At 37.4% G+C, this 11,336-nt stretch overlaps 1 protein-coding gene across 1 annotated transcript; it reads left to right on the top strand.

Moving 5' to 3' along the window:
- Positions 1-3,335: 3,335 nt before the first annotated feature.
- Positions 3,336-11,027, top strand: LOC131932881 (uncharacterized). Its single transcript, XM_059289785.1, has 3 exons — positions 3,336-3,505; positions 8,940-9,158; positions 9,634-11,027. The coding sequence occupies exons 1-3, from the start codon at positions 3,476-3,478 to the stop codon at positions 10,828-10,830; spliced, it is 1,446 nt and encodes a 481-aa protein (XP_059145768.1). The 5' UTR covers positions 3,336-3,475; the 3' UTR covers positions 10,831-11,027.
- The last annotated feature ends 309 nt before the right edge of the window (positions 11,028-11,336 follow it).

Raw genomic sequence — 11,336 nt, forward strand, 5'->3', positions numbered from 1 at the left:
TAATATTATATAAAAATATATACTTTTAACAGTGTCCGCCCCCCCCCCCCCCCGCACCCCGTCCCCCCCGAACTCTACCGCCCCCCCCCCCGAAAATTTCAAGTGCACCCCCCCCCCCGGAGAAAACTGTCTGGAAGAAACACTGTTCTTGTGGGTCCTGTGGCAACGATGTCCATGCTATGTGTGGAATACCCAATGAAGCAGACGAAGGGTACGGAGGCAATATTACCTGCAGATTATGTCACAACAAACAAGACATCATGGAACACAGGTCAGCAGCTCATACTAGCTTGCAAACTCAAGGTGCTAAGATGCTTAAAACATCAAATACAAAATTTAAAGATGCTGAAATGGGTGATAATGTACGCATCCGTGTTCCAGATGTTGACAGAGGTCGCGGTGATCCCCGAAGCGTGATTGCAGTTGTCATGAGCGTCGAGGGCGGTTTCTACAAATTAGGAGCGGAACATGGTGTTCTAAAACAACTGTATGCTTGAAGTGAGTTTTCAATCCTTCAAGAAAAAACTGCTCTTATTGTCGTCAGTTGGCACTGAGGAAAAATCACTACGAACCATCGCATCTTCACAATCATTGACTGAGGGCCAAGGCTACACTCGCTGCAATAGCACAACCAAGTGCACAACAAATCGCTGCAAGTGTAAAAATAACAAGCTACTATGTAATTCTAAATGCCATAAAAGTTCAACTTGGTGTAACAAATGATAATATTGATTGATTGAGACTATAGCACAATAAAAAATTTGAATGTTTCTGTCATTTACTTTAATTAATAATCAATAAAAACTTAATTTCATGATCCTCACGGCATAAAAAAAAAATCTGCTAATGATCTTCTAATTCGGACTTTGGCCGGTCTTCCCTAGCCAAAGGCCGAAATCAAGAGCTATTTCAGTTTCGGACTTTGACCGTTCAATGGGAGGCGATATTGGCCAACTTCGGGCTTTGACCATAACATAAACAAAAATATGAACATAGGCTACTCATTTCTGGCCTGATCGGGTTTTGAAACAAAATGTCTCCGCTTTTTTTTTTCAATTAAAATAAACTACAACAACATCTCATGTGTTTGAGTGCATAAGTATTTTTGAAAATCTGTTTTATTTTATGTTGGCCGTATCATTTCTTAACCTTAAATCGGTCAAAAGAATATAAAATATCAAAGCTTTGTATATTTAATGGTTTCTCGTGTTATGTTTATTTTTATGTCTTTTTATATTTATATTATTAATTTTAGATACATTTCCTTTTTATACTATCTCATTCTTTAGTATTTTTTTTTATTTAGAGAAGTAATTGATTTTTAATTGCTTAGTACACATCTATTAAAAGGAGCTTATGAGCACCCATATTTGACTATTTAAAAAAGGGAAATAAGTCATGGAAGTGGTTTAAACGTTTGCCGATCTTTCACAATGGTATAGTATAAAAACAAAGGGAAAAGAATAATTAATTATACAAGAGCGTGGGATGGTGTCTATAGAATAAAGATAATCCAACCGCAGCTACAGTATTCTTTTAACAAAACAACCATCAAGTCAAAAATGAAAGAAAATAAAAAAAATTAACTAAAAAAAAAAATTGGTTTTGGTCGGCTGTGGGTCCCTAAACGGCGTGCCCCCCCCCCCCCCCTCCACGCATTGCGGGGTCTGGCGGCACTGTAGTTCCGCCCCTGATCCCCACCTGTCAGGTGAGCTGTGGTTCACCCCGAATGTTTACAATTGTAGAGCCGGGTTAGTGACGGCTATTACGGGCAGATAATTTAGTAATAAACGATTTGAAACGAAGGGGAGGCAACAATTTCTGATTGATCTCTTCTTTGTCTGTAAACAGCTGCTTTCACTGGGCGGGAGGGGGTAGTTTTGAATTCACAAATTATGAATTGCTGATAAGGAGAAAATAAAGCAACTACTACGTCACGGGTCTGCTCGTATCACTAGTTTCATCGGCTAAGACAGTAAACAATTTGACAGAAGTAATTTTCGCAACAATCTTTTGAACAATTAATGTATCACTTCATTCTGAATTGTGGGACTTACATATCTTGCATTTTTTGAAGAATTTTCTACATGATGTTTAAGTGTTTCGTCCCCGCCCATGGCTCTGTATCTCAAAAGAGCTCGAAAATTTCCATCATTTTCATCAGGATACTGCAAGTGAAAATTTCCAAAATCCCTGTGCCACCTGTAGAAGATTAAGAGCCCTAAGTGCAAGACCTTGTTGACCGCAAAAAAATTATAGTTTCTATAATGGGCGCTAATCTTAAACGAATTTCTATAATTTGTTGACTTAACTTAATGATGAGTTCAAGGATTCGTTATTAGGTTCATGCAGTGTTTCTTCCAGACTTTTTACTCCGGGGGGGGGGGGGTGGCACTTGAAATAAAAAAAATTTTTGGGGGGGGGGGCGGTAGACTTTCTTAGGGGAGGGGGTGGACACTGTTAAAAGTATATATTTTCTAGATTCTATATAAACTATATAAATTTCATTTCGTTCGGGGGGGGGGGGGGGGGCGGTTGAATTTTTCAGGGGGGGGGCTTCGCCGAATGCCCGAAGAGATGCCTGGAAGAAACTCTGGGTTTATGTTTTTTCTCCATGACCGATTTACGATTTTGGTGAAGTAAAACTGCTCTTTTATGATAGATCTACATTTCTGGTGCTCAGAGTTTCTTCCAGGCATCTCTTCGGGGCCCCCCCGAAAATTTTTTACCGCCCCCCCGAACGAAATGAAATTTATATAATTTATATAGAAAATATATACTTTTAACAGAGTCCGCCCCCCCGAAGAAAGTTTACCGCCCCCCCGAAAATTTCAAGTGCCCCCCCCCCGGAGAAAAAAGTCTGGAAGAAACACTGCTGGTGCTCATTAAAGTTTTCTGTTAGCTTACACACCACCATAATTCAAACTCAACAAAACACAATATTTGCAAAATGCGCCATCAAGTAATTTGGAATAAAACAACTAGTTCCAACTAAGTAGCCAAGAATATTTAAACTTTCAATTTCTTTCTGTTACGCTATCTCATCTGTATGTCACTCTAGATCTATCTGTCATTCAGGAACAATATCTACAGAAAACACAAGCAAAATAAAAACTTTAACTGTCACCGATGTCCCTCTTCTCCCACTTCTCACCACTCTCCTCTACTATTTATCACACTTTTGAAAAAAACCAACAAATCTCTAGATCTAGATCTAAATCCAAATGAGTGTTGAAAAATAACCATTAACTCATGATGAATAGGGTACTGTTTAGAACTTAGACTGTTTGGCCATTAGGGTCTAAAAATTAATTCCACTAGCACTAGGTTAAAGGTCTTTGAGCTGGTTTTGACTGGCTCGTGGTTAAAAATGGCTGCGACTGAAGATGCATTTTGACAGCTCGCGAAAGTAATCTTGGAAAGACTAGCTTGATGGAAGTTTACGATCAGCTAAACATGAGCAAAGTTAAATATAATGAGAAAATTTACTTTCAACGTGTTTTTAGTAAGTTTAAACTTCTCCGCTTCATCTAGATTCTAGATCTACACACTGATTAGTCAGTGCCTAGAATCTCTAGATTCTAGATCTAGATTTAGAGTAGTCTAGAATCTCTAGATCTCTAGATTAGATCTAGACTCTAGATCTACAATCTAGAAATCTAGTAGAATCTAGATCTAGATTTTCTAGATCTAGCTAGATTCTAGATCTAAGATTTGATTATAGATCTAGACAAATTCTAGATCTAGAATAGTCTAGATCAAGACAAGAATCTTGGGTAATCTATCGTTTTGGGTACGTAAAATCGCCCGCGACTAGTAATGTGAAAAACAGGTGACTCCTTAAATTTTAATAATTATTTCACATTTTGAGGAGGATTTATGTTTTGAAAAATACAAAAATGTTTCCTTCTTTCATTTAGGTACCTGTTTTTAAACAATTGAATTAAAACTTTTCAGTAATAAATGAAGACTAGCGATATTTCCAACAGATGCAACCATGCTCATTTACTATAGCAGCCATCTTGTTTAAGTTTTTTTTTATAGCGGATATAGCGCGAGACAGGCGGAAGTCACTCTATTTTACAAATGGCTGCTGTTTATATAGCAAATCTTGCTCGCAAACACTGCTGTTTAAAGTTAATTTCTGGCATATATTGATATATTTAGCCATTGATTTAGGTTTATTATTCATTTATCTATAATATTTGACACAAATATATCACAATATACTTCTACTAAAGCCTTGACAATGAGGTAACTTTTTCGTACATTAATAGCCGCGGGCGATTTTACGTACCCAAAACGATAGATTACCGAATCTTGATCTAGAATCTAGATATCTAGAGATCTAACTTACTTTAAACTTTACTAATCTTAATCTAGATCTAGATTTCTAGATCTAGATATTCTAGTATCTAGATCAAGATAGATCTAGATATTATTAGATCTAGATTAGATAATAATCTAGATTAGAATCATGGTTTTCCTTCCTAACTTAGCAACAAAACTAAATTCTAGAAAGAATCTAGTTTTAATTTTAGAATTTAAATTTAAGCTTAGGCTACAAGTAAGATAATAGATCTAATCTAGATCTATATCTAGATTCTAGATCTTATCTAGTATCTAGATCTAAAATTTTGGTAATCTATCGTTTTAGGTACGTAATATCGTCCGCGACTAGTAATGTGTAAAAAAAGGTGACTTCTTAAATTTTAATAATTATTTCACATCTAGAAATCTAGAATCTAGGTTTTGAAAAATACTGCGGCTATTCGTACTTTACTACAAATAGCATTATGAAGGCTATTCATACTCCGGCCAATCAGCGTGAGGCATTTTTTCTGTGATTCTTGAATTCCCTTTTTCATGCTGTATAGATCTAGAACTAATTATTTTTTAGATCTAACCTTATCACTAACCCTATACCTAACCCTATGCCAAACCCTAAACTTAACCCTATGCCTAACCCTAATGCTTAACCCTAATCCTGAAGTACATTTTTTTTTATGCAAAAAAGAAAAAAAATCAACCCTGAGCCAAAGGGAATAGAACCTACGCCTCGAAAACAAACTAGCCTTCTTTTCTTCTTCTTCTTCTTCGTTCTTAATTATTAGTGTTATAGGGTGATCGAGATTTATCTGCCAGTGGGTTTTGAACTCGAGACTTTGTTCGAATTTATCAACCATGAGCTTTTTTGCCGACTCGACCACGCCTCCAACACAAGCGTTACGTGTCAACTGGTTATGCGCCTTTGAGGCCATTGACTCCGATTTCAGCCTGCTTTTCTTTTTGGATTTGCTTCCATAGCCTTTGTCCAACCAAGAACAAACTACAAGGCAGCAGTTGTTTAATTTTGGAGTTGTCTCTCCTAGAAGAGTGGCTGTCCCCAGCTAACGAGCCTCATCTGCCCGAGGGTTCGAACTCGAGACTTTTCGGTTTAGCAACCATGAGCTTTACCGACTCGACCACGACGACCCCTCACAAACTAGCCAATACAATCACTTCGACCACCGAAACAGTTACAACCAGTTTCAAAATTGGAATGTTATACACAAGCTAATAAAAATAATTATGCACGCATGCGCAGGACAATGAATTTAAGAATAAATTTGATTGTTCGGCTAAAATTAGCAGTACAAATAGCCTTCTGAGGGCTATTTGTAGTAAAGTACCAATACTCTTCATTTATGTAGATCTACCTGTTTTTATACAATATAGGCCTAATTAAAACTTTTCAGTAATAAGTGATTAGTAATAAAACAGATAGTATTAGTTACCTCACAAGTTAAAGACCGTTACAAGTACTATGGACGTTTCGACCCAAGGTCTTCGTCAGCACACAACAGTGTGATTACAGATTAGACAAATAAAGACAAACAGTAACACATTTTTTGACTTAGCTCGACAGTGAAAACACGTCTTGTCTGCTAGCCACGATATCCAAAAGAAAAGACGCGTGAGAAGGACGCTTGGACACCGTATAGGGGTGGGGTTGGGGGCGTGGTGTATGCGGGAGGGGGGGGTTGTTAGGTGAAAGATATCTGTTCATTCAAGCCACGCGACTAATACTTAAATTTGGTACACGGGCACCCGTAAACTATGGGCATTAAAGTCCTTAACTAAGCTGAATCAGGTGCATCCGCAGACGCCCCAATAGGGTGCAATTTGCCACAGGCTTCCTTCTAACCCAGCGGCAATCAATGCACTGGGACGGGCATACTAGTCAATATATGCCTATATATAGTAAGCAATGTGTGTGTGTGTTTGTTTGTCTGTCTTTTATGCATTGCTTATTTGCTACACCTTTTTTACACCTTTTCATCCAATCGCCATGAAACTTAGGGAAGTTGTTGAAAATTCTCCTGGGGAGGTTTCTGCAAAAAAGAAAATTTCAAATTGGCAGGAGTGGCGCCCCAGCAGTGCGCGATTTGTTTTTCTCTATATACGGTATATAAAAATAACAGTCGATTTTGGTTTGACACCGTTCATCTGATAGCCATGAGACTTTGGGGAGCTCATTTAAACACTTCAGGGAAGGGTTCTGTTTAATAATCTTTTTTTAATTTCACAAGCACAGGGAAGGGTTCTGTTTAATAATCTTTTTTTAATTTCACAAGCACAGCGCAGAGGGTGGGTGCGATTCTTTCCTATATACATTTTTTAAAAATGAAAGTCAGATGCAGTTCGGCACCATTTAACAGAGTGCCATAAAACTTCAGGGAGTTGATGAATACTCTCGAGGTTTCTGGGGGGGGGGGTGGATTTAATTAATTAACCTAGGTTTGACTATGAACTGTGATGTTTCTTTTTGTCAGTAAAAAAAATCCAAACAGTTTTGTCACTTTGCGAATGATGCAATTAGCATCTATTTTTAGACGATCCAATCAGAAATTGAGACTGAGCATCTAATATTAGACCATTAGTAATGCTAACATATTGCATCAGTCACACAGATGTTTAAAACACGACAAATAATTTTTTTTTACGTGTTCAAGAAAAAATCCTGTTCATTTGTGTCACTTTAGCGAATGACGCAAAATCTATCATTGTTAGCAGGATGCTATTTAGCACTCTGGGTTATCCTCTATGCACAATGGCGCCAATGTGAGGTTTAAGTAGCCTCTGCGCTAGTGTAGTTGGTGGCTCCCGAGAGCGCCCCTCTATTTCCTTGACACATGGGTTGCCACCGAAATGTGTTCTACCTCATTATTTGGCTAAGTGATTAACGTACACTCAAGGTTTTCACGCGCTAGTGTAGGTAAATCCATGTCCCGATAACTATGATCCAAGCGCATGCAGTGTTTACAATTAAATAACTCAGTTTTAGAAAATAGGATCACGCATTTTAGAACATAGGATTAGTAACGCATTCATGAAACCGTTCTTATATATTTCATCAGACTTTCTTCAATCCCTGCGGCAACGCGCGTGGACGGGGACGCCAGTATTATATAAATCAAAGTATATTGGTTTGTTTGTCCTTTATGCATTACTTCATCTTTCATCCGATGGCCATGAAACTTTGTGGAATTGATAAGAATACTCCAGGGAAGGTTTCTGCAGGAAAAATTTGAATTTTGCAGTGTGCGAATAGGCACCCAGGGCTTTTCGATGAACACAATGGTGTACACGTTTGTTTTAAACAGTGCGATGGGCTATGGATAAGATGGGTTACTGTAGTCGTTCACTAAATTGAATCAGGCACGTCTGCCGGCACCTCAGGCAGGGTGCTATCTTGTGCCTGTATCATGTGAGCACTGAGTTGCGGTGCACTGACAAAATGGCCTCATCCATATAACCCCGACAAGCCGACCCAATTAAAAAAAACCCATCAAAAGGGCCCACGACTTATTACCTCCCTTCAAAAGGGCTTCCGTCATATTGACATGCAATACATTGGCTTATGACAAAAAGTCTCAGGACGTATCGGCTCCCGACTCATTGACTCCCAACATATGGACTCTAGACATATTGGCTCCAAAAATGGGTTCCATACAAATGGGCTCCGGACAAATTGGCTCCAGGCGAATAAATTGTATGAACACTATTGGCATAAAAGTAACCATTTATCCTACCTCCACTACCACTATAAACTCTTTTAAATGGGCAAAGAGAATTTTTTTGGTTTGATAACCTACACGCATACTGCAGGTTGGAATGGACATTCTGCAGCCGACTCATTTATGGAAGTCATAGTTAGATGACCCTTAAATTTAAAACATACTATTTTTTTTTTTTTACTAGATAGAATATTAAAAATAGGGCATACAGAACAAGAGATGCATGCATTGTATTTCTGGGTCCCACTGGCCAGTGTCATATTCAATGAGGACGTTTCACCAAGAGACTTTGTCTCTCCGGAAACCATATTGACAGGAGCCCTTTTGTCGGGAGCCGAAATGACAGGAGCCTATTTGTCAGGAGTATAATGAGTCGAAATGATGTGAGCTCATGTCTAGAGTCAAAATGATGGGAGCCGTATTGTCCAGAATCATAAAGACGGGAGCCTTATTGAGTGGGGCCCTTATGATGGGGTCTATTTGTGGTGCATACATTCGTTTTTATAGAGTGTATCCAACTGAAAGTTAATATTGGTCACCCATAGCTTTCGCATGAGCTCTAAGGTAGCCTGTTGCTTGACCCAGTTTTCTTTACTGTTGTCATAGTAATGATGGCTGCCAAAAACTACGATACTGTGATTCCATTTTTTAATGTTTCATGGTCATTTCAGAAATAAATACTTAAATAAATCAGGTACGCATCAGAGTTGGGTGAACTCAAGAACATCATGTAGACTCCCAGTCTGAGAACCAAACTCATGATTTTTAGTCGAACAGTTGAGCTTTCTACCACTTGACCTTGGCGTCCTATATCTATGAATACTATGATATAAGATGAATGTATTTATTACTTTTACAAAATTTGTGAATGTTTTTCAGGCACGTCCTGCAGTTGTGCTAGCAGCTATTCTAACTTTGTGCATGTGCTCAGTGCTAGTGAGCATGTACTACATCCACAATATTGTTTTGGCTTCCCCCTTGGAAATCATGAAAGCAAACAGAGCCCCAAGACAGAGTGGGAGAATCATCGGAGATGATAAAAGTTTTTTTGTTACCAGCATATATCACAAGCAACAAGATTTGCATAATGCATCCGAGGTAATTGCAGTGATTTTTACTAATTCCATTTTTGCCAGAGGCGCTCAGGGTGAACTATCAACTTTGAGCCCCCTCACTCCTCATTGTTATTCACATTAGCATTGGTAAAAAAAAGCGCTCCCCCCCCCCCCCCCTTTTTTTTTTAACCAGTCACTGTCCCCTTTATGGCTTTTATACTTATGTCAGACATTTGGTGTAGAAAACAGTTAATGAAGCAAGCAAGTCTATTTTCCATGGCTTCGAATGTGTATAATTTAGTAATGCAGCTCAAAATGAGCTTTTTTATTTATAATTCTGCCCCATTTAGCGCAACCTTAGGTGAGAGTTTCTTCCAGGCATCTCTTCGGGAGGGGGGGGGGTGCTGGCCCCCCCCCCCCCCCCTCAAAGAAATGTTTTTATAAATAGTTTTGATTAGTTTGTCAGTAAAATTGGACCTTGTAAAGCATGTCAAGCTTATTTGAGAATTTTGTTTCAGAATTCTGATGAAGGTGCTCCTCCTGTCCTCAATGATATTGACATAGCTTTTCATATTGAAAGGAAAAAAACTGACCTTAACAGAAAATTAGATTCTCAGTCACATAAAAAGATCAGGAAAGAAGATATGTGGCCTAGTCATGAAAAAGTACTGAAACGTAGGAAAGCTTTTGTGCCTCTTGCTATGCAGACTTACAATAATCCTCAACGTACAAGAGAACACTGGAATGGAGAAAAATATATTGTATATTTGTGTCATAGTAATATAACATGTGCTGGATGGGGCGATCGACAACATGGCATCTTTTCTGCATATTTACTGTCTTTGGTTACAAATAGAACTTTTAAGGTAGATATGCAAAGTCCCTGTCCATTATCAAAACTATATCATCCTCGAATGATCAATTGGAAAATAAATCAGTCTGAGCTTGAAGGGTTGTCAAGCACTCATTTGTATGCCTTAAACGATCGCAAATTTAGAGAATCAATGAAAGTAATAGACTTTGATGAAGAGTACCCGCAAGATGTTGTATATCTTACCACTAATTATGATTATTTTTATAATCTTAAAGCTAATCCTGTTTATAAGAGCATTTTTAGACAAAAGGTTAAAGGTAGACCACGACCGATTCTTTTTGCTGATTTATGGCAGAGTATATTTAAAATGAATAAGAGGGTTATTAGAAAATATACTCCAGCTCTTAATTATGCCAGACCAACAAAACATCATAAGCTGGCTTGTGCACATATTAGATTTGGTCGAAATCCAACAATACCAACTGATGGGGACATTCGAAACACTTTAACAACTATTAAGCCCTTGTGGTCTTTTCTTGAGAAACATTCAGATCCATTAAGCTATAGAATTTTTGTTGCTAGTGACTGGCAAGGCTTTCGTGACAAGGTTAAAAGTTTGTACAGAAATATAACAATTGATATTGAAGGGGATATAATTCATATTGATAAACTAAAAGATCAACGAAAAAGAGAAAATTCTACAAATGTTGCAGATCCATGCACTGGTTTTGAGAAAGTAATTGCTGATCAATTTGTTTTAAGCAAGTGTGATATACTGCTTTTAACCTACAGTGTTTTTGGCAAAGCTGCTGCATATTTACGGAGGTCTAATAATGACTTGTATTTAATGGAAAATGGAACTATTAAAACATTAATGCTGTTTGATGACAAGAATCATTAAACATTGCTTAAAACTTTAAACAAAGAAAAACACTGATGTCTTTCAAGTATTTCACGTACTGTATTTTAAGTACTCTGACAACATATTGCATGCTGCCTACCTGATTTTTTTTTTTTCATTATAGTTTTATATTAACTGTAGTACCAAGAATGAGTATTACTATTATTAGGGTATTCAATTAAAATGCTCGAACTTCTATTTCCTTGCATTGATTTTCTCTGGCATATTTATTTTTTTATAAACTTTTCTTTGTTCAAAATGAGTTTATTTGAAGTATAATTTATAAAGGTTACAGTTACTATAATAAAATGCATTGTTTTTATGTAAGGCGCATATTTAACTGCAGAATAGAGAAAAATAGCCTATTAGTTTACATTAGTTATTTACTGGCATTAAAATTAATGCACAGGTTCCTAAACTTTTTTGAGTGGAGACCCCCTTCCATAAAATTAAAAAGTCGAAATTAGTAAGGAAACTAATAACTAATAAACACAAAATCAAAAATA

This window comes from Physella acuta, unplaced genomic scaffold (assembly GCF_028476545.2).
Source record: "Physella acuta isolate Inbredline_101_S28 unplaced genomic scaffold, ASM2847654v3 ptg002304l, whole genome shotgun sequence".
NCBI classification, from domain to species: domain Eukaryota; kingdom Metazoa; phylum Mollusca; class Gastropoda; family Physidae; genus Physella; species Physella acuta.